Source organism: Thamnophis elegans, chromosome 4 (genome assembly GCF_009769535.1).
Source record: "Thamnophis elegans isolate rThaEle1 chromosome 4, rThaEle1.pri, whole genome shotgun sequence".
NCBI lineage: Eukaryota > Metazoa > Chordata > Lepidosauria > Squamata > Colubridae > Thamnophis > Thamnophis elegans.
The window spans coordinates 74,516,446-74,540,764 of record NC_045544.1 but is presented as its reverse complement, the minus strand read 5'-3'; the positions used below and the strand labels follow the sequence as shown (position 1 = coordinate 74,540,764).

The 24,319-nt window shown below is 34.9% G+C and overlaps 1 protein-coding gene across 2 annotated transcripts in view; it reads right to left on the bottom strand.

Annotated features, from left to right (window-relative positions):
• CRIM1 (cysteine rich transmembrane BMP regulator 1) overlaps nucleotides 1-24,319 on the bottom strand; it is a 137,246-nt gene that overhangs the window by 103,547 nt on the left and 9,380 nt on the right. Inside the window, exon 2 of one of the 2 annotated variants that reach the window (XM_032215339.1) lies at nucleotides 10,644-10,814. In XM_032215339.1, coding sequence (XP_032071230.1) covers nucleotides 10,644-10,814 — 171 coding nt within the window. Of the gene's footprint in view, nucleotides 1-10,643; nucleotides 10,815-24,319 lie in introns of those variants that run through there. The other variant, XM_032215341.1, reaches the window with a different exon arrangement.

Here is a 24,319-nt window from a genome sequence, read left to right as displayed (position 1 = left end):
CTTCCAGCACGCATGCTATAGGTTTGCCATCACAGCACTAGGGCAACTGAGAAACTGAGCATAATCAATTACTCAGATCCTATAAATGAGACTTTAAAAAAAATGAGATATTTGTCGCTCACTCAAACAGGTTTTCATTTTTTTGTCTCTCAGAAAAATTTTAAAAAATGAAAATTATGTTTTTAAGTCCATAAAGTAAACCCTTCCTTTATTTATTATTCTTGTTATATCAATGAGTATAAACTTCAACAATCCCTTCCCCAAACTATAAATGACCTTTATAAGTATTAAAAATTTGAACTCTTTGTACTCTTAATTCAATGCTATAATAATAAAGCAGGATTATGCATGATAAATAAACTTTATTTAAAATTTCAATTTCCCCTCTCTCTAAAATCCTTCATGCTCTTTAAACTGTGAAAACAATATCCCCTTCTTCTAATGTTCAATTAATAAGATGCTGTGCTGCTAAAAATTTTCTTTCTGGAGTACAGAAAATTATCTTTGTAGCCTTTAACTAATCTTTACTTATAATCCTATGTATTAACCAATGTAATAAGTCACACTGAATTGAACACTGCTTACTTCTGAAAGAGAAATGTAAAGTTGTATAGTCTAACCACTAACATATATGACAGAATGAGAATCCAAATCCATTCTGGACACAATGGCCATTTTTATTTACAGCAAACAACAATAACATGCTGGCTAGGGAATTCTGGGAGTTGAAGTCCATACCTCTTAAAATTGCCAAGTTGAAAAATATTGCTTAAAATTGAAAAGACTTTAAACAATATGATTTGCTTAATTTCTTTCTATTACAAGTATAAATTCTAAGTATGATAATCAGATTCCACTCCATAAACTTTGACAGTTCTGAACATATTACGAAAACAATAAATGAAAGCTAATTGGTTAATTTATACATGCTGGCCAATCGTTTTATTAATGTAGGAGAAAGGAAAGTAAAAAATATGATAGCTCAGATGGGATTTACATTCAGACAAATATAAAAATAGAAAACGTGTGCGTGTGTGCGTAAATGGAAAGCTGACAGCAGGAAAAGACCTAGTGGTCCATCGAGACTGTCCTTTGAGTTTTTAAATCATTATTATTTATTTTATTTTTGTATTTTTTTTAGATGATGGACATGTGTTTATCCCAAGCATATTTAAATTCAGTTACTGATGATTGATCCACTACCTCTGCTGGAAGTTAGTTCCAAGTTTCCACTACTCTTTCTGTCAAGTAATACTTGCTAACAGTACTTTTGAACTTCTTTCCTTTCAGTTTGAGATTAGGCCCCAGTGTTTTTTGATTTTTGCTTAATAATGAAAATAGTGCCTTCTAGAGCCTTATTCATACTCTTTAAAATATTTTAAAGGTTTCAATCATGTCACTCCAGGCTGTACACATTCAGTTCCTTCAAACTTTCCTTTTATGTTTTGTCTCTCATACCTTGCACCATTTTTGTTGTCAGTTTCTGAACTCACTCAATTTTATCAATATCTTTTTTAAGTGAGGTCTAGAACTGATCCAGTTCTCCAAATGGAATCTGGCTAAAGCCTTATATAGTGGAATAAGGATCTCCTTTTTCTGTTGCTAATCTCTCTAGTTATGTATCCCAGAATTTTGTTTGCCTTCACAGCTGCCTGGCCACACTGTTTACTCATTTTGCTCTGGAGTCCTTTGGGATTGGGTGGCATATAAATTTTATAAATAAATAAATAAATAAATAAATAAATAAATAAATAAATAAATAAATAAATAAATAAATAATCTGCTATGAGCACACCTAAATCATTTTTTATTGTTGTTTTCTCTTAACATCGTATTTCCAATATTGAACCCTGCCAGAGGATTATTTTCTCCTAATCTTAATTAAACTACAGTTGCCACATTTTTGACCAATTTTCCAGCAATGCCGAATTGTTTTCCACTCGCTTTAGGAATATCTCCAGGAAAATCACCCCTATTACATACTTTTGTATCATCAGCAAAAAGACAATCCTTATCTAGCAATTCTTCTATTACACCACTTACAAGTACACTGAACAGAACAAGATCTAAGACTTGTGGTATACCACTTGTAACTGATCTCCATCCAAACATTAACAATCACACATTGGGATCTTATGTAGAACTGTATGTGGATTGGTATCAAATTCTTTGCCAAAATCTAGATAGGATATATCCACAGCACCACCTTCATCCAAAACATTTGTGACATAGTTAAAAAAGGCAAAGTTTAAAAAATTACACGTTCTCCCTTACACCTATGCATTACCAATCAATTACTGTAAAGACAAATCAAGTGCTCAGAAACTAGCAACCTTATACTACAAAGTCAATTTAAGGATTGTGCCATACTTTTATGGCTTTAATAACAAAGCCTATTAACCCTATGGTTACATATATACAATTTTCCAAGCATACATCCCTACTAAAGAGTTTTTTTAAATTGTATTGTTATATAAGTACTGCTTTAACACTAATATTGTCATGGTTTTCACTCTCACGGTCCAATATATGCAACACTACTAGAATTCTCCAATATGAAGGCTTCCAAACATGTTAGACACTGATTCCCACCATACTCAGATTGTTTTAGTTTCATCCTATTATTACATAAAATGGGTGCTCATCTCTTTTGGCAGGAAGCTGATTATCTCCAATATTTCAGCCAATCTAACATATTGCAGGGCAGAAAAGGGTCAGCTACCACTAAAATGAACAAGGTTCAGTTATTCCAGGTTCATCACATTTGCTCCGTTACGACTAAATGAGAAACCTGACCACATATTTGTATCCATGCATCTATCTGGACAGCAAACAAGGATAGGAAATAAAAGCAGAACCATGGACTAAATGCAGGAAAGGAAAGACTGCTGCTCAGTGTAAGATAATTAGCACACATACTTTGCATAGTTGTTTTATATATAAAAGATATAAATTTTCAGGGTTTTTTTACGGTGGCAAAAAAAGTCACAAAACTGGAATTTGGAAAATGCCAGCGCCAAGTCTTCCCCCTTAAAAGATAAAGAAGAATTACAGAGCACTAAATTTTTGTTTTCTAAATATTTCGAAGTTGTTTTTACTTCCTATGAGAATTCCATTTCACAGCAATCTTAGTGCTTATACAACTGCAATAAAATTTGTGAACTCTCAGATGTAATTCCCAAGAGTCTCAGCAATATTCATTCATTTATCTAATTTGTATCTCACCTTTATTTGGTGCAATTCAAAGTGCAGTACATAATCTTCCTACTTTCTATTTTCCCCACGATAATTATATGAGGTGGGTTAGGTTAAGTGACCAACCTAAAGTAATCCATTTGGCTTCTGTGACTAAAGGAGGATTGGGTCTCCTAGTTTTCTAATACTGAATAGGATCTCAACTGCAGGTAATTTTGACTTACAAGAGTTCATTTAGTAACTGTTCAAAGTTATAACGGCACTGAAAAAAGTGATTTAGGACCATTTTTACGACTGTTGTAGCATCCTCATAGTTATGTGATTTACATTCAGATGCTTGACAATTGATTCATATTTATCACGGTTGCAGTGTACCAAAATATGTGATCATATTTTGCAATCTGATGAGCAAAGTCAATGGGGCAGCCAGATTTACTTAATAACTATGTTACTAATTTAACAACTGCAGTGATTCACTTAAAAAATGCGGCAAGAAAAATTGTAAAATGGGGCAAAACTCATTTAACAAATTTCTCACTGAGCAACATAAATTCTGGTTTGCAAGTTGAGGACTGTTTTTCACCAAATTGGATTTCTCCAGTAGTCAGAGATGGAAAGAACTGCTAAATGTCCTAATATATTTCCAGTTTTGCTGAAGATAAAATTAGAAATCTTAAAACTAACTGTGCTGAACACATCATTCATGGTGACGTGCAGTACTATAAAATAATGAACTGTGTACAATTCTATAAATACAGAATTATTTAACATACTTACCTCCCACTTACATATAGAAGGCATCAACCTGACAGGAATTATACATGTCTTGAAAGTTAATTATAATGTTTCACTGCATTTCTGAGTAGGAAGTTATAGTGGTAAATTTCCTTATCTATTTACAATACAGCAAATAAAAGGTATTTCATCCAGGTCTTTCATTTGACATTCATAATCACACTACATTAAAACATCCAATATCATTCATCTGTATTTTTCAGTGTATTTTTCTTATTTTCCTATTATATACATGGCAATATTAAAATGACTGATTGACTAAGGTATTTTCATCCTCTCTCATGACTTTCTTTTTCTATTAATGCATTTTTAAAGGAACCTATACATTAACTTTATTTAACAGATGCATTACTGTAACTCTCATGCTGTAGTACTTGTGCAATATGAGAACTTGACTTTTTTCATGAATAAACTCTGTTATTAATAACATTTAATAGGAAAGTGAATTGGGCATCTCTTTCATATAAATAACAAGTTGATTACAAAAGAATAAATCAAATTTAACAAACTGTAAACTGCCTCTAGGTTGTATGTGGGAAACAAAAACAATAGCATATTTTTCTATTTATTTTTTTATGTACTGTGGAATTTTAAAAAAGAGCCATATCATAGTGCTGAGTTAAATTTATATTGTTTAGCCTTGCATTTCCCCTTCCCCTTTTAATCAACAGCTAATGCAGGGAGTAATGGCATGGCTGAAGGGCCTTAGCCATTTATCGATGATGTCGTTCTGAAGGAAGTAAAGATGGGATCTTCTCATATGGCAAATAGATGGTGCATTGGACTGGATTCTGATGGGAGATCTCAGCAAGAGTTCAACAGTCACCTCTCCCTATTCAATCTGAGCAATTATGCTTCAATTATGCTTCAAAGATTGTAGCATTGGATGGAAAACATGAAGTAACTACAAAATGTTATACATTAGGCGAACATGTTGCTCAAACATTTTTCAAACTGAAAAGTGTATATCATTAACATACAATGATTTTTACTTTCAAATTTGAACTAGATCTCATATTAAAATATACCATAGTTTCAATATGGGTCTAGCAGGAAAAAAAGAAAGAAAGGAAGGAAGGAAGGAAGGAAGGAAGGAAGGAAGGAAGGAAGGAAGGAAGGATCTTATCAAGGTAACTTTCTCCCTATATATGTGTCTAAATATAACTGGATGTAGTTCAATCATTTAAGAATAATGTGATTTATAACATATAAAACATATTTCTCTTTTTAATTGTATATGATTAACCCTTACTTCACAAACTTTCAACAACCCTTCCAGAAAAAAACATTTCTTTAGCACAAATGAAAACCTAACTGCTCCAAGCAACTTGATTTAAAATGAGAGTTATTTACAATAGAAATGCAGAAATTAGAACAGTATTTTAAAAGCATGCATTAACCCCTACAGAATTCCAGAATATATAATTACTCAAAAGCCTTGCTGGGTTTAACCAGGTTTACTCTCAAGTAAACTGATGAGACTGCAGCCTTAGAATTAGTCCAACACGCTTTCTCTGAGTTTTCATAATTCCTCAGTTTCCCCATGCGAGTTTAATTGACAGACAACATGCATTCCTGGCAGTGCCTCTATTCTTTAATCTCTAATTGTGAACTCCACACAATTCTGGAAAGTATTTTGCTGTGATAAATTCTAGAACTTGTTTTGTTCCCACTTCCAAGAGCTTCTATCTGACAAAGCTTTAAGACAGTAAGAAAGCCTTTTTTACTCTTCTTTTGAGAATTATCATGATAACAGAGTGTTTTAGTAAAAGAAAAAAGGACAAATATAGTTCAGGGTTGTTTCATGCACACAAGTTTCTTCCAGAAGCCAATGTTGTCATAGAATAATTTTTTTGGCAGCAACATTTCTCACCTCCTCTCCAATCTCTCCAATACTCTTCAATTGCTGTGGTTTTACATTTCCTCAATAAAATTAAAAAAATCAATTATCCCAGCCATTCATGCTCCAAAAGCATGTTTCCTCATTCATACAGATACATGAACAATATGCCCACTAAACAACTATGTTATGACTAAAGTATCTTCTGATTAAGATGGTGTTGCAGTCAGGCAAATATCAGTATTTCTGGTGCCCCCTATAATAATTGCCTTGTGCTATATTTGTTACTCTAATTACCATTACTGGAACCAGTGCTTATTTTGGGTTTTTTGTAATTTTTCCTAAAGAGTTATCAATTAAATGGCACCAAGAAACTTCTGCTAGCATCTCTTCTAACTAGGGCAATAGTTTTGACAGCTACAGTAAAAAGAGATGTTACTATTTCCTAGAGGTGAGAATAGCAGGGCTATTAAAGACACCATTAACACTGTAAGTACCAAAGTAGATACAACTAAGAGCAGAACATCTCATTTGGAAGTTTGCTGAAATCTACAATCAATTAACTAAAACTTGTTCTTCAAAAAAAAAACACCAGAATTTATGAAATCTCACTCTTGGTAGGTTTATATGCAATTGGGATTTCAGAGGGAAACTTGCACAAAGTTGTCTTTATGAAACTGAAAAGTACTGGTTTTGCCTGAAGACAGTCAGGTAAATACTGAGAGGATTTTCTGCATTCCAGCTTTTTTTCATACAACTCATAAGCCTCAGCCATTCCTTGTCAAATTTGCAAAGAAAAAAGAAATTTTACAGAAAGCCAATCTTCAAGAATACGATAAAAAAATCTCATAATATTTTGCTAATTATGTCAAAAAAAGTTCAAGAACACAATAAGATGTTCAACACAGCAACAAGTATTGTCTCAGAGAAGACGCTTCAATAATTTCATCAGGATTCCAGTCATCTTTGTTTTGATATTTGCAAATGGTTCTGATAAATCATTTCATAATTATGAAGCTGAAAAATGTCTTACCTATTGATGTTCCTGTTGAAGGAGAAGGATTTAAAAATGCATGTTTCTAGTATGTTTCATGTATCCAGGCTATTAAACTTCTTTATCTCTTGCTCTTAATTAAACATTTGTTTGTTATCTCTATCTCCATCTCCATTTCTATCTCTATGTCCTTGGCTACAGGGAAAGAGTAAGAATTGCAGCTTCTTTTAAAATTCTTTACTTTTTCTTTAAATTTTCTTTTTCTAAATCTTTCCTGACATATCCTGCCTTATTTAAAGAACAGAATTCTAGAAATTTACTGTCAAATTTGATCTTTACAACACATGCTTATGAAGGTATGTTATAAATTGAACAAAAAAAATCTGAGGAACTTTGAAAAAGAGTTACTGATGTTCACCATACTGGAAAACTATTTCCAATGAGTTTTGTCTTTATCAGATTGAGTAACAAATGGAGACAATTCAACAATTCATTGTTATCCTCTTCAGGAGTAGTCAATCAAACAAGGTCACACCAACAGTGAGATGTGTAATAAGAGATCTCAAACAACCCCAAGATAATGTCTAAGGAACCAAAGGGCGGCCTATAAATGTTAATAAACTCTCAAAACTCTCAAACTCTCAAAGAACTGTCTTGTATTGGTGAATGACATTGTTCATGAGATGTAAGAGGAAAGCTATACTCTCCAAAAAGAACATTGCTGTCAATCTACAGACTGTGTGCCAAAGACCGCACAGATAAGTGAGAAGTCTACTAAAATCATGTTCTGAGGATAGATGAAATCACCTTTTAACTTGAATGAAAAATATTCTATTCATTGAAAAACAAAACTGCATTCCAGTGTTAAGAACCTTATTCAATTTGTTAGCCTGCTTTATTGCCTCTCGACCAGGACAGCTTGCCATCATTGTCAGGTGATCTGTCCATGAACTGCATCTTGAGAAAGTAGGTCGTGCAGAAAGATAACAACCAAAAACACACATGAATGATGTAAGAATGGTTCAATCAGAAGTTGATTTTGGACAAAGGTCTGACTTAAATCCTAGAGAAATGTTGTGGGAGGACCCAAAATAAATAGTTAATGCAAGGAAACCTACCAACATCCTTGAGTTGCAATTGTTATGTAAGGAGAAAAGGTCTAAAATTACTCCAAGACTTTGCTTAGGGCTGATCAACAGTCGCTGGAAACATGTAGTTGTGCTTATTGCTGGGCCATGTGTGGGGCACACCAGCAACTGAAAACAATTTTTGACACACAAATTATAGGTTTTGATCATTTTCTGCAATAAAATGAAAAAGTATAATGCTTTTGATTCATTTACTTAACTGTGTTTTTTTATGTTAGGTCATTTTTATGCAGAAATATTGAACATTCAAAAGGGTTTACAAACTTTTAAGCACCACATTAGATCATGTAACAATGTATTAATATTATCAATAAATGATTAACATTAATTTCTGTAGAAAATAGATTATGTTGTTCAACACCTAACTACCACAAGGTGTGATTAAAAGCTTTTATTTTTAATTTTACCATTAATTTTTTTTATAACTTTTATTTTTATCATTTTGGGAAAGGTATTTTGGTCTATATAGTTCATTTATATAATATGGATATAATAAGCATATATTATATCTAATATAGCCTCTTTAGTAGTATAGAATATTAAGTACAGCTAGTCCTTGACTTACAACCATTTGTCTGGTGACCATTCAAAGTTACACCAGCACTGAAAAAAGTAACTTATGGTGGGTTTTCATATTTATAACAATTGTAACATTTGTCATGTGATAAAAATTCAGGTGCTTCACAACTGGTATGTATTTATGGCAGTTGCATTGTGCTGGGTTATGTATTTATCTTTTGTAATCTTCTAGACAACTTCTGACAAGCAAAGTTAATAGGGGAAGCCATTTTCACTTAACAGCTGCAGTGATTTGCTTAACAAATGTGGCAAAATGTCATTAAACGAGGCAAAATTCATTTAACAACTGCATTGCTTACCAATGCAAATTTTGGACTCAATTGTGGTTATAAGTTGAGGACGATCTGTATCATTCAAATTTTAAAATATGGGAACTGAATCTGAGATGTTTTGCATGAGGCCCATATTTTCTCTAAAGAAAAATTACTTTTATAAGACACTTGGAGGAGAGAGATGTATATAAATGGCAATTCTAAACATACAAAACAGTTATCTTTTGACAAAGAAGCACTACTCTGAAGGAGTAAGTCTATGACTTGGAATCCTTCTGAACTCTTAGGTTCTGCTAGACGGACGGTATCCTAATTGCAGCGTTATGTAGTGAAACACTAGCCCTCATTGCTATCTGGCTAAACTTCTGCAAAGGGCTCTATAAAGCCCTTTAAAGACTTAGGCCCTTAAAAGTTACAGTTAATCCAGGATGCACTGTCCTGTGTGCTGATACTCAGTGTGGGGTCATATTACAACTGTGCTTCAGACTCTGCACTAGCTCCCATCTGCCTTCTAGATACAATTTAAAATGATGATTTCGAGCCATGAAGTTGTTGTGGCCTAGCATCTGGGAATCTGCAGGATCAACTACTCAAGGTAAAATAGGCTTGGTGATCATTTTGGGAAATTTTTCTTAAAGTCATTTTGAGGAAGTAAAGGCAACTAAGATTCAAAGCAATCTTCTCAAAAGCAGCCACTGTCCTTTGAAATAACCACCAGAAGAAATTGAATTGACCTCTTTGACTGCATTCAGGAAGATGATGAAAATTCAAATAGTTTCTTAGAACATTTTATCTTGCATTCATTAAAGGCAATCTTTTTAATCATATGATTTCATTTAATTGCTTCTAATTTGTATCATAGATATTTCCAGTGTTGTTTTCTATTATATATGCTGCTAAGAATTTGTTTTGATTGGATTTGTTTTTATAGATAAATAATTTCTATTAAAAAGTGTTGCTCAAAGTATTTAGTAATATCCAACCAATAAAGTTATATCTTCAAGATCCAGCCTGCACATTCTACAATACTTGCATGTCAGACAGCTTATTACTTCTAAATGTTATATCATTTGTAATGTTATTTATATCTTTCATGATAAGATGTAGGACAAGGCTATAATTTTTGTGCATGCACATGAATGAATGCATATAATACCCAAACAGCACACCCAATTTTTCAATATGGATCACAGGGTCATGAAGCTGCTTCAGGGGTCTATGCCAGTGGATTGGTATATAAATTTAATAATTAATTAAAAGGCATTTATAGATCTATGAAAATGACATTCTTCCCACAGACAAAAATATAAGTATCTTCTTCAAGTTGTCATGTAATAGTCTATTTGAAATGTCAGCATGCATTCCAGCAGAAAACATACTAAGCTAAGCTCAGGCAGAATTTAATTTTGGGTCAATTTGTCTTTGAATGTTTTAATTATTGTTCTATGACAGAAAATACAGTGCTCCAATGGTGTCTGAAACAGATCTATACTTATATATTACAGTGCTTACTAAGCAATATACTACTCAGATTTTCCTAATGATTACCAAAAAATCATTTCCATTTTGGATATGTAAGTCATACAGTGTATGAAACATCCCTGCATATATTTTAGTTTATTACTATCCTAAACATTTGAAACCCATTAGTAAATCACAAATACTTCATTTGCTAGAACTGTTGCCAACAAGCATATGATAACATTGCCGACACTGTTGCCAACAAGCATGTGGTGATTTATAGCCAATTATATATTAGATATTTAAGGTAATATGCTATAAATAATACAGAAGTCATTTACTAGTGAATACTGACTTACCTTCAATCTTTTTTAAAGCTGACAGGCAAGTATCCCGGCTTGGAAACTCAAAGGGATTACTACAGGTCCTAATAGTATCACATTCGCATTTTCCATTGATTATATTGCAGCCTGTTATGAGGTTTTCATTGCAAGGCTCAAATCCAAGTAGCTGATCATCCCAGTTTTCATCTAAAAACCAAAATGAAACAACTATAATACTGGTAACTTATTGATTTGTTTTATTTAATTCTTTTTTTTTTGCCAAATACTATACCGAAGCATCTCAATACAAATATTAAACTTATTTTTAAAGCTCCTGTTACAAGATTCTATAACCGCATATCCCCAGTTCACATTATTATCACTGAACCACATTTAAAAAGAAATGTGAACTTGGACTTTTCCAATTAACATCAAAATTTGAAAACCCTAGGTGTCTTATTTAAAGAATGCATTCCTAGCACTTGTAACAGAATAGAAAATACAAAAACCCAAAACATTCTGGGGACTACTATATTGTAAAGTGTAGCAATCAAATAATCTCAACTGAATAAGAAGTTGCTATCATTCCAGATGTTTGATAATCCCGTCTGATAAGAGTCCCTGTGAAAGAGGTCTATATGGTTTAACACAGCTGTTTTCAAGAAACTGCTATCGTTTCAACCAACCTATGATGCAATAAGCCAGCAATCATTTTCTGACATTCTTCCCTCCAGGTAAATTAAGATAGATAATAAATTTGAATGAGCCACCTCAGTTATGGACCATGAAGCAATATTACCTGCTCATTCATTTGAATTACTCATCTAGTGTTGATATAATATTTTTCCAGTGATCCCTCAAATCAGAGCTGAAAAGAAATCTTACATGCAATATGGAGTTACTTTTACAAAAGGCATCTGTACCAGGATTAGAAGCCACCATAATATTCATTAAAACTAGTTACGCTATCTCAACTATACACATACAAGAACATGATATAGAAAAGCAGCCCTAAGTAGCCCATAATCTCTACATCCGATCCTTGTTTAACTGTCACGATTGGGGCTGGCGACTTGGTCATTGAGTAAAGGGGTCACTAAGTGAAAGAGCTACTGTTCATGATCTTACTTTGATGTTCATTACTTTACAGACTTGCAAAGGTCTTAAATGCGAGGACTGATTGCAAAGTTACTTTTTCATTACCATTTTAACTATGAATGGTCATGAAAAAACTATATATGTAAGATTACAGCAATTACAAAGGCAAGCTCCCTACGTGACAATGAGTCAATGACCCTGTCTTAGCCCAACCTATGTTATAGGTCTATGGCGGGAGGGGGGAATAAGAGGGAGCTTTATGTATGACACCAAATGAAAAGCAAAATATAAATCAAATAAGTAGATAAATGGTATAAGTCACATGTACCACAAACCATATACAAAGATGGGCAGGGTTGCAAAACTGAGATGATTTCAATTCAGCAATTTGACTTTGGAAACAGCCCAATTTAATTGTGGTTAAACCAGGTAGGTTTTGATACAATTTGAAAAACAAACTCAGGAGAGAGCTAAAAACTCATAAATTACTAATTCTCATTTGCTACTGTAGGAAACAAACAAAGGTATGTACTTTTTCCCTTCTGTGGATTGGATACAATCTACAGAATCAATACTCTTTTGGAGGATAAGGTGCTTTCCTCTCTTCAGAAGAATAAGTAGAAGGATTGGGAAATTTAAATTAGAATAAAAAAAACAACTCCATAGTTTTGTCTGTGGACTTAAATAGTTGATTCTTCAGAAATAACTACCTGAAGGCATGAAGTCTACGCAAATTCAGACAGTCACATTTTTTAATGCAGAGGAAACCTTTATTTGGGTAGACAGTTGAAAATAAAAATTCAGTAATTCTCTAATGTTTGTTTGTTTGTCTGTTGTATTTATATGCTGCCCTTCTCCCAAAGGACTCAGGGCGGCATACAACATTAAAAAAACACATATTACAAAAGTTAAAAAGGAAATTAGATAGAATATCCAAAAACAAATGGTTCACCGACAAATGCACGATAGACATATGCGCGCCGACAAAACTGCGACGGACAAATGAGCGCCGTCAAAAACGCTAATTGATTTTTGACAATAGCGCGCCGACAAAATCGCGTCATCAATAAACTATAGACAGCCCAGTGAGTGTGCTGGGCCTTTAACATAGTGAGACGCATATACGTACGTTATAAGGTACATTATAATGCAGTCAGCACACACCAGTTGAATAATACGTTTTAGTTATACTGAAGCCGTGGATATTATTAAGTCACAGAAAGAAAAACAACAACTAAATCAAGATGGATCATCTTTTTGTGCTTGTCATCGCGCTTTTGTTGTCGCGAATTTGTCAGCGCGATTTTGATGTCGCGTTTTAATCGGCGCTATTTTGTCAACGCGCATATGTCTATCGCGCAAAACAAACCCATAGGATACTCATATGATATCTGCCAAATCAGCAGGAAACTGCAAAATTATAGCATAATATGTGCATGGGGGTTTGTGCTACCTATCATCAACTCTGATTTTAAAGTGGGCGTGAGAACACTATGGCATAGCTTTGCAAACTCAAACTCTATAGTTAGTTATATGTGAAATTTCTACTGCCTTGCTGAAGCTGATGGACAAGTACACGTTGCATATGCTGTCGTATTCATACAGGTAGTCTCTGATGTACAACAGTTCATTTAGTGACTGTTCAAAGTTATAATGGTACTGAAATATGTGACTTATGACCATGTTTCACAGTTATGACCTTTGCAGAAGCCCCATAATCATGTGATTAAAATTCAGATGCTTGGCAGCTCATTCGGATTTATGACCTTTGCTGTGTCCCAAGATCATGTGACCACCTTATGTGACCTTCTCACAAGCAAAGTCAGATTCATTTAACCAGGTTGTTAACTTATCTACTGCAGAGATTCACTTAACAACTGTGGCAAGAAAAATTGTAAAATGAGGCAAAACTCACTTAACAAATGTCTCACTTAATAGCAGAAATTTTGGGCTCAATTATGGTCATAAGTTGAGAACTATCTGTATAGGTCTGAACTGAGTGATCCCATAAGTCTAATGTAGCACCAGCTTCTTACCAATATAATAAGTGATATGTAATGGAATTCGAAAGAGCCATCCTGTGAACCTAAATTTGCTCTGTCTTTCTTTGGATCTTGCCTTTGTTTCTGGGAAGCCAGAGATTAAAAGCATAACTCATGCTCTAGTTTGCCTGAATATCCAGCTTCTAGGAGGATTGATGCTGCCTTTTAAGTACAGAAGAAGATGGGAGGTGAAGTACTGTCCTCTTAGGGATTCTGGGTGTCCATATCTAGTCTGCAATGTAGGCAAATTACATATATTTTTTATTATTAGTTTTATTTATTATTACATTTGCTTCCTGACCATCTTGCTTCAAAGCAGTAGATATATGTAAATCTACCACAATTTCAAAGTGATTGTAACAACATTTTGCATCTTCTGCATTGATCTAGAACTGCCTGAATTGTACATTTTTACTAACTTTCTAGCTGTAAAATCTGCTGAAAATTGTGTTTTCTCTTTTTACCCATAATATTGCCCCTTTTCCATACAAATTTCTAGAGCTGCAGATTAGGTCTTCCTACTGTGTCAGTTGCTTCAAGACAGAGAGTTCATCAGGTAATTCCAAATCTAAAATGATATGGCCTGCAAATGCCTTTTTCTTTTCCAGTCTCAGACATTTAATGTTAACTGCTCTCACCTAGATTCTCACTAAACTTCAAAATTAAAAGACAGGGCTTCCTTCCTCCTTAGCAAATGACAGTTCTGGCAGTTGGAGCATCCCTTTGGTCATGTGATCACCATTTGGGTGCTTGGCAATGTCCCCAACAACGAAATTTAATTGGAAGCCAGCAGGGAAGGTAGCAAATGATGATCATGTGACTGCAGGGCACTGCAACCATTTTATAGTATGATCTGGTTGCCAAGCACGCAAAATATTAATCATATGGCCACATATGACAACTGCTCAAGGTTCAAGGACAGATTGTATTGTAACATTCTTTAAATAAACAGGACAGATTTAAGAAACAAAGTCAATGTTTGAACGAGTGCTAAAAGAATAATGAATGGACTCTATTCTACATTCACGAAATTCCAATTTCCAATACTTTCGCCAGTTCTGCAACTGCAGAACTGATGTCTTATAGATACTCGGGTATCGTTTTCAATGCTTCATGTAGTTGACATTCTCATTATCAGGCCCCCCCAAGTAAAAACTGAGAAAGCTTTGTCAGGAATAATAAAATTTTGGCATACAATATAGGTCAACATATCCTCCAATTCTTGGTTTTAAAAAAAACCAAACAAGTTAGTTCCTTACTCTTCATAAGTAGTAGAGTTATGAAAATTTCTACCTCTTTATAATATAAAATTATTTCAAATCAAACTCCACGGAATTATTTTAGGTATACCTAATGGTACTCCTACCCCCTTTCTTTATGCTAAAATTGGTAGACGCATAATTAAAGCTAGAACAATTGTAAGGACATTTAATTATAGGGCTAGACTTCTCTCACTGCCTATTGCCTTCTGGAGCAAATGAATTTTTTCACTCCTTCCTGCACTAATTCATTTACATTTTTATCCAATCATTTTAGGTTTCTCCAGAATTCTTTTTAAATTCAAGTAATGCTAATAATAATTTATTATTTAAAAAAAGGATGCTCAAATTGTTTAAATTATCACACAAAATTAAGTGCTTATTGATATGCACTTAATAAAACCAAAATCAAATGCTATCATTATCTCAAATTTGTTACAGTGCCATTCTTTCGAGAGACATTTACAAGACTATAATCCAGTAAATTGCATCAACAAATAGAGAGGGGCAATTTCTCAATATCCTATATGAGCTTCCAATATATATTCTACTTTCCTTATTCCAAAGATTTTACACATTATTTATTGTACTGCCCTATTTCCACATCAGAACGTAGAAAATTCTGGAGCTCCTCTTGATACAAAAATCATTTTGACATGATTCATGTTAAACTGAATATCTAATGAATTTAGATAAGGAAATAATACCATGAAAATTAGCAAGTTTTATATGGGCTGCTGTTAAATATAGAGAATATTTTATCAAAGGTTCCTAATATTTTTCTTCTACAATACTGTTTTAATATTTTTTACAGATTTTTGAACATATTAGTGCAGAGTTCCCCAACCTTTCTGGCAGAGGGGGTGGAGAGAAGCGATGCTTCAGCACAAACAACCGGCAAGAATGCGCAGCTCCATTTGTGTGAGTGGTGAGCTCACACACACACCAACCGTTTATGCAAATGGAGTGTGCATGAATGTGCTTGTCTGCTACTCACACAAGTGGGAATACATGTGTGCCCGCCATTTCTGCGGCCCGGTTGAAAACACCTCACGACCCATTAGTGGGCCTGGGTCAAGAAGTTGGGTACCCCTGTTTTAGTGTATTTTATTAATGTTTGTTCACTTCTGTGCAGGTTCTATATTTGTTAAGACCAGTGGTGAAAACAATAATTGATTAATTGATTGACTTAGCAAGTGCTTAAAAAACCAGATTAATTGTCCATAAACATTCTGAATATCCCAATTCAGATATAACCCCTTTTGATAAAATCCTGTTTCCAAAGAACCATGACCAGATGAATGTGGATGAAATACCAACACAAACCATTCAGTGCACTGAATAGTAGGCTTGTTTTGCAGTTGTTTTGATCTTGTCCAAAGTGATATAGAGGGAAGCATCAAAGTGGCCAAGAATATTGGCAGCTGCTGGACATCTAGGAGAGAAGGTATGCGATTCAGGGGCAAGTGGGCTACTAGAGTATGCTAGATGAAGAGACTGTAGCTGAATTGAGAAAGGAGAAGGAAAATAAGTTAGAAGAGTTTGTGGGATATACTGTGCTAAGAACTGCTTATGGGAAGATGGGAGAAGGTGGGTGATATGGTGATATACACAAACACTGCCTGGCTCAGCATTAACGTTATTGAATGATAACAAGTCTGCACTGCTGGTTTCATTTTTCTTAAATTGTTGCTAACCCAAAATGTTTTGTTGTTGTTTGATTGAGGACTTCACAATTCAGGAATTAAGCTGAATCAGGCGAATATTCCTAATTAAAGATTTTCTATAACTATATTTTCACACTGAAACTTTTGCAATATTTAAAATGAAGCCTTGTGTCTGTAATAAAATAACAAATGTGATGAAAATTAAATTGAACTGAATATATATGGTATTAATTAAAATTAGATTTACGTTTGTTTTTCCAGATAGCTATCTCTAGGAAAAATAGTGTTTAGGCATCCTAAAATAGGCATATATCTTCCTCCCAGTGAAAGATCTTGAATTATAAATATATAACAATAAATTTTAAGCAAAACTTCAGTGTTTTGTGAAACTATATTTCCCAGTATAATACTTTGCAATGAACTCTATTACGTAAACGGAATGGAACTATAATTCTCACTTAACAGTAATTAGGACCAGAATTTCTATTGGTCAATATCGCTATCGATTCAGTGATAAAGGACAACATGAGGGTGAAGGGTTGTTCTCCAAGCTTGTGGGTTTGGTTTCCAAACATTTCGTTACCAGGCTAGGTAGTATCTTCAGCGGAGTTTAGTAGATCTTGGCAACACCACCGTGACTATACTGCTTAGCAACAGCAATTGTGGCAATCCCAAATTATCAATGTTATGCAAATCACTCGAGATCATTAAGTGAAAACTTCATGTAACTGTGACTTCTGACTTCCTATTAGCCTCCTCATTGACTTTGCCTGTGGGTATCTGGCAGAGAACATAACAAATTACAATCATATGACTGTAGCAATAAAAAGTAATTGGAACTTTGAGAACCTATTGTAAATACTTTTAGCACTGTCACAAATTCATAGGATTGTATAGGACTGTACTTTGAGCCACTTTGAAAATTGATTTCACTTCAACTATTTCTGTCTGCTGCATTTTTTCTATTGGCATCCACAAGTAAGTAGATAAAATAATACTTTAAAAACTAAGTGCAAATCAAGCATGTTAAATCAAATTTCAAGCCATTTGGGTTAATGATTTCCCCCCCAGAAAACTCATATCACTAGCTATATTTAAAAATTATTAAATTACATAGTAGGTTTAGCTTTTATTAGGTGGATATTTTTTAAGACAGAAAAATGACACTGGTCTTTTATCTGCTAATAGCAAGACAGGTAGGCTAAAAGAAAAAAAATCAGTTAAGCTTGTATCACTGGCTCTGTATCTTAATATGAAAAGATGAAATATGTTCAGCGATCTAATAGTGATTCTTGGAGCACTGAAGGGTCTTACGATAAAATAATGGCTATTACTATACTCTAATATTAGTCAATATGAGTAGTATTAAATTAATATCAATAAACAGTTTCAGAGAGAGAGCCGAGGTGGCGCAGTGGTTAAATGCAGCACTGCAGGCTACTTCAGCTGACTGCAGTTCTGCAGTTCGGCTGTTCAAATCTCACCGGCTCAGGGTTGACTCAGCCTTCCATCCTTCTGAGGTGGGTAAAATGAGGACCCGGATTGTTGTTGGGGGCAATATGCTGACTCTGTAAACCGCTTAGAGAGGGTTGAAAGCCCTATGAAGCGGTATATAAGTCTAACTGCTATTGCTATTGTTACAGAAATTTTTAAAAATCAAGTAAATTGCTTTTTTCACAAGAATTACAGGAATGCAAAATTTTAACAAATGCATTCAAACAGAATCTTAAGTCAACTTTAAAGATCTTTTTCAAGGCCATGCAACTACAAATCAGTCACAATATCATGTTCTCATTAAGATTTCTTTTTAAGAAGGTACATTTAGCTATAATTATATAATAAGCTGTGGTGGTGCAGTGGTTAGAATGCAGTATTGCAGGCTAATTCTGCTGACTGCAGTTCGGTAATTTGAGTCTTACTGGTTCAAGGTTGACTCAGCCTTCCATCCTTCAAAGGGTGATAAAATGAGGAGCCAGATTGTTGGGAGCAATATGCTGACACTATAAACCGCTTAGAGACGGCTGTAAAGCACTGTGAAGTGGTATATAAGTCTAATTGCTATTGCTATGTACATGGAACATGCCTTAACACTGTCTCATCAATTCTAGCAATAATAGATAGATGAATTAAACTTATTATAAATGTAGAGAACTTTAAACTAAAGCAAGAGCTACACATACAAATTATATAAAATCATTAAAGATAAATCAGCAGTTAATTCTGATAATGATCACTATATTAGTGTGAGAATCAAATCACACTAGAAAGGATTTTCGCATTCTGTGTTTGCAGTGTGACAGTTAATAAATAATGGCATGAATCAACATCTGCCAATGTCATTTCTGAACCAGTTACTGAAAAATGTTATGGTACTTAGGCTTAAGACAATGTCTTTTGTACCCAAAATCAAGTTTGGGAGAATCAGCATTAATTTATTAAACTTATCTAAAATGGAAAATAAATTATTGGTGTTTTAGTACCAACATTCAAGAATCTTGATGACTGGCCCAGACAAACCCTTATTGGTTGTTAGTCGGATATTCTCTTTAAAGTATTTTTTGTGTCTATGTGCTCAATAGGAAGGATAAGCTGCTTCTGCTTAATTCCCACTGAAATTAATGGGACTTTTGTCAATTGGAAATTATTCAGATATTTAAATTTAGTAGCTGGAGCAGTGGAGTTGTGCAGTGAGCCAGAGCAAACAGTTACAGTTGATTGGTTGGAGAGTGACGGCTCCTGCATTAGGCAATCTGTGCTGTGATTGGTTGCTGAATGTATGGAGGGGGAGTTTCCCTTCCTCCCACCCGCCTTTTTCTTCTATGTGCCTTGTATGCTCTGTGATTTAACTCATGATGCTCCTGTTTGCTGTAAATATAGATGTAAAATATATTTATTTGTATAAAACTACAAGTTCATCCCAGCGTCTCTGACTTCATTTGGACACCTGCTGCAAAATTAAGGACACTGAAAAACAATATTGAATCCAGATTGTATTTACATGCTTGGAATTGGAATCAGAAAAGGAACAGAAGTCTTTCGAACATTGTTATAACATGGATTGAAATGGAACCACCGAAAAGTGTCATGAAGAGAGAATACAATTATGACTGCAACTGAAGCATCTCACTGTTTATCAGAAAATGGAATAAATCTATATGGAACATTAATTCATTTGAAAGTGGCATATAAAGTTTTGGAAATCATCCTTCCAATCCAAAGATTTTAAATGTTAAAAGGTTTCATGGCACTAAAGGTTCACTGAATTTAGTAATACAATCAATTGTGTAATGGAAACATGCAAAATAATACTGAAACAACATTACTGGATTTTGTAAACAGCAAAAAGCATGCTGAGAGATTGTTCTTGGCTCTTCAAAATTGCAAATTGCCGGATGTTGCCAGATCTTGGACATGCATGCACTGGAAATTACTAGCACCTTAGGAATCCTGGTAACTGGCAGGAAGAAGCTTGTTTGTAATGTTAGCAGCTTTCTTCCCAAGTAAGTATATATCATTAACCAAGATTTGTAAATAGCCATTTGCCTCTTCACCTGTGTAAAGTATGAATCCTCTCTGCATAGCCATGCACAGAATCTCTGTAAATCAAGTGAATGCTGATTCATTTTGCCACATAAAGCAAGGCATCAGATTGACTAGGAAACACCCATCATAAAAAAAAAAAAAAACCTGGGTGGCTTTTTCCCACCTAGAAAAGAACACCAGGATCCTGAACTTAATAGGCTGAAAGAACAATACACAGAATGACAACAGCCCCGCTGAATTAGGCTCATCCAAAATTTCATTTCTAACAATGACTAACCAGATGTCTTTGGAGTGGTTGCAGGCAGAAAATGAAGTCACAGTTCTTCACCATTGTTTCTTACAGTATTTGTAGGTACAGTATTGTAGGAGAGCAATACCTTTGTCTTGAAGAGGCAAAGAAAATTCTTAACTATTTTATTTATGCTATGCATGAGTTCATATACAGGTGAAACTCAAAAAATTAGAATATCGTGCAACTTAAAAGGTGAAACGAATATATGAGATAGACTCATTACATGCAAAGCAAGATAGTTCAAGTTGTGATTTGTCATAATTGTGATGATTATGGCTTACAGCTCATAAAAACCACAGATCCACAATCTCAGAAAATTAGAATATTGTGAAAAGGTGCAATATTCTAGGCTCAAAGTGTCCCACTCTAATCAGCTAATTAAGCCATAACACCTGCAAAGGGTTCCTGAGCCTTTAAATGGTCTCTCTGTCTGGTTCAGTAGGAATCACAATCATGGGAAAGACTGCTGACCTGACAGTTGTGCAGAAAACCATCATTGACACCCTCCATAAGGAGAGAACGCCTCAAAAGTAATTGCAAAAGAAGTTGGATATTCCCAAAGTGCTGTATCAAAGCACATTAATAGAAAGTTATGTGGAAGGGAAAAGTGTAGATGAAAAAGGTGCACAAGCAGCAGGGATGACCGCAGCCTGGAGAAGATTGTCAGGAAAAGGGCATTCAAAAGTGTTGGGGACTTTCACAAGGAGTGGACTGAGGCTGGAGTCAGTGCATCAAGAGCCACCACACACAGATGGATCCTAGACATGGGCTTCAAATGTCGTATTCCTCTTGTCAAGCCACTCCTGAACAACAAACAACGTCAGAAGCGTCTTACCTGGGCTAAAAAAAAACAGACCTGGTCTGTTGCTCAGTGGTCCAAAGTCCTCTTTTCTGATGAGAGCAACTTTTGCATCTCATTTGGAAACCAAGGACCCAGAGTATGGAGGAAGAATGGAGAGGCACACACTGCAAGATGCTTGAAGTCCAGTGTGAAGTTTCCACAGTCTGTGTTGATTTGGGGAGCCATGTCAACTACTGGTGTTGGTCCACTGTGCTTCATTAAGTCCAGGGTCAACACAGCAATCTACCAGGAGATTTTGGAGCACTTCATGCTTTCTTCCACAGATGAGCTTTATGGGGATGCTGACTTCATTTTCCAGCAGGACCTGGCACTTGCGCACACTGCCAAAAGCACCAAAACCTGGTTCAATGACCGTGGGATTACTGTGCTTGATTGACCAGCAAACTTGCCTGACCTGAACCCCATAGAGAATCTATGGGGCATTGCCAAGAGAAAGATGAGAGACGTGAGACCGAACAATGCAGAAGAGCTGAAGGCTGCTATTGAAGTATCCTAGTCTTCCATAACACCTCAGCAGTGCCACAGGCTGATAGCTTCCATGCCACACCACATTGAGGCAGTAATTGCTGCAAAAGGGGCCCAAACCAAGTACTGACTACAGATGCGTGCTTATAGTTTTCAGAGGTCCAATATTGTTCTATGTACAATCCTTGTTTTATTGACTGCATGTAATATTCTAATTTTCTGAGATTGTAGATTTGGGGTTTTCATGAGCTGTATGCCATAATCATCACAATTATGACAAATCACGGCTTGAACTATCTTGCTTTACATGTAATGAGTCTATCTCATATATTAATTTCACCTTTTAAGTTGCATTACTGAAATAAATGAACTTTTGTACGATATCTAATTTTTCGAGTTTCATCTGTATGTTAAATGTAACCCCGCAATCATTTTCTGTTATAATAAGAGCAACCAATTTTTCTTAGTTCACAGCACCCTTAGTATTACAAAGTTATGATACGTCAAAAGGACACCACAAAAATTTTACCCTGGACTGTCACAGAACATAGTTTGGGAATCAAACTAAACGAAGGAGGGAGGTTCCTTATAAGGAAGGTGTCTAAACCTCTGAATATTTACGTATCTTTTTTTCTTTTTCCAGCTCCATTGCAACCTGCCAAGTGTAGCAATCAAAACTATATATAATACTCCAGATGCCAACAGTATAACTTTGCATGAGGACATTACAATGTTGGCAATTTTATTTTCAGCTCTTTTCCTAATGATCCCTGCATGCAATTTGCTTTCTTCACAGCTGCCACACACTGAATTGATGTCTTCACTAAACTAGCCACTTCAACCCTAAAAAGATTAGATTTGAACAGTTCAGACTTCAAATATCTGTCTGTCTGTCTTTCTGTCTATCTATGAAGTTATCCATAAACGTGCTATTTTACTGCTTGCATCCAAATCAAGATAATTTTCTCACAATTAACAAGCATTGGATGTAACAAAAACCTTTATGGGGCTGATTCCAGCTCTCCCTTTAGAAAACTGATTATTTGTTTCTATACAGTGCTGCCTGAATTTTTAACTGGTTATCAACAAGTTTTTTTTTGTGTTATTACTAAAGTTACTGAAGAGTCTGTAGTGAGGAATTTACCAAGGCCTTTTTGAAAATCCAACTCTGCAATGTAGATAATCCTAAAAAACTATTAAGAGTTTGGCGAGGCAAGATTTTCCTTTGCAGAACCCATGCAGATTGTCCTGCAGCAAGGTGTGTTCCTTTATGTGCTATGTTATTTCTTCTCCTTTTGGTTTACTATTTTATGTTCTTTATTTGTTATATTTGGATACCATTCCTCTCAATTGCAGAGTGACTCTGGGTAATGTACTAATAGCAGCATAAATACCTAAAAACTATATAAAAATATGAAAAAAGCAATTAGATAAAAAACAAAAATAAGTTAAAATGTGAGGGTAAGGCCATCAAAAAGCCAACTATCCTTTGCTCCTCAGTAAGGCCTGTGAGTTGCCATGTCTTCAAACTCCTTCAAAAGGCCCAGGAGAGTTGGGGCCTGCCTTATATCTGGAGGGAAGGTATTCACAAGTGTGGGACCAGTGGTAGAGAAAGCTTTCTTCCTGGACCCTACTAGTTGAAATTATTTAACTGATAGGGTCTATAACATAAATTCCCTGCTTGACCATCTATGGGCTGATGTGATAAGGCTGAGATGGTTTCTCAGGTAATCTGGCCCCATGCCTATAGAACTTTAAAGGTAATAACTAATGACTGAACTGGACCCAAAAGGAAACTGGGCACAGCATAGGTCATGTAGTAAAGGTATTACATGTACCATCCTTGAGGCACTCATAATTTCTTAGGCAACTGCTTCTGGATACTCTTCAATGGTAACTCTATGTAGAGCACATTGCAATTGTTCATTGGGAGATGACTAGGTCATGAGTGAACAAGGTATTTATTTTACTGATGTTTTTTTTACCATTCCAGTGAAAAGTATTCTGACTATTTTACTGTCAAATATACAAAACCGAAAAGCCTAAAAACAAAATAAACATTAAGTGCTGCTACTCCATCATACTTGGGAATAATTTAACCCATTAAAATAGCCAGGATTTCAGGGCTCTATGGAAATGTAGTAGGGTAGTCCTTATATCCAGGAGGCTATTCCAAAGAATCACCATCTTGGAGAACATGAGGGTCCCTGAAGCTGATATTCCTTCAATAGCAGTGTTTTTATTATATCCTCTGTTCCCAATTTCAGGGGATGACTAAATTTTCCTCAGAGCAGATGGTCTTGGAGATGCCATGCAGGTTTTTAATATAACAACTAGCAGTTTGAATTCAACCTAGAAGATGTTAATAAGCAAATACATCTTCTACAGTACATATATCATACAGTCAAACTTATATGACACTTCACTCCCAACAGTTTCATATGGAATAGTCCTGAGAAAGGGCAAAACCTTTCTATTTTGAGT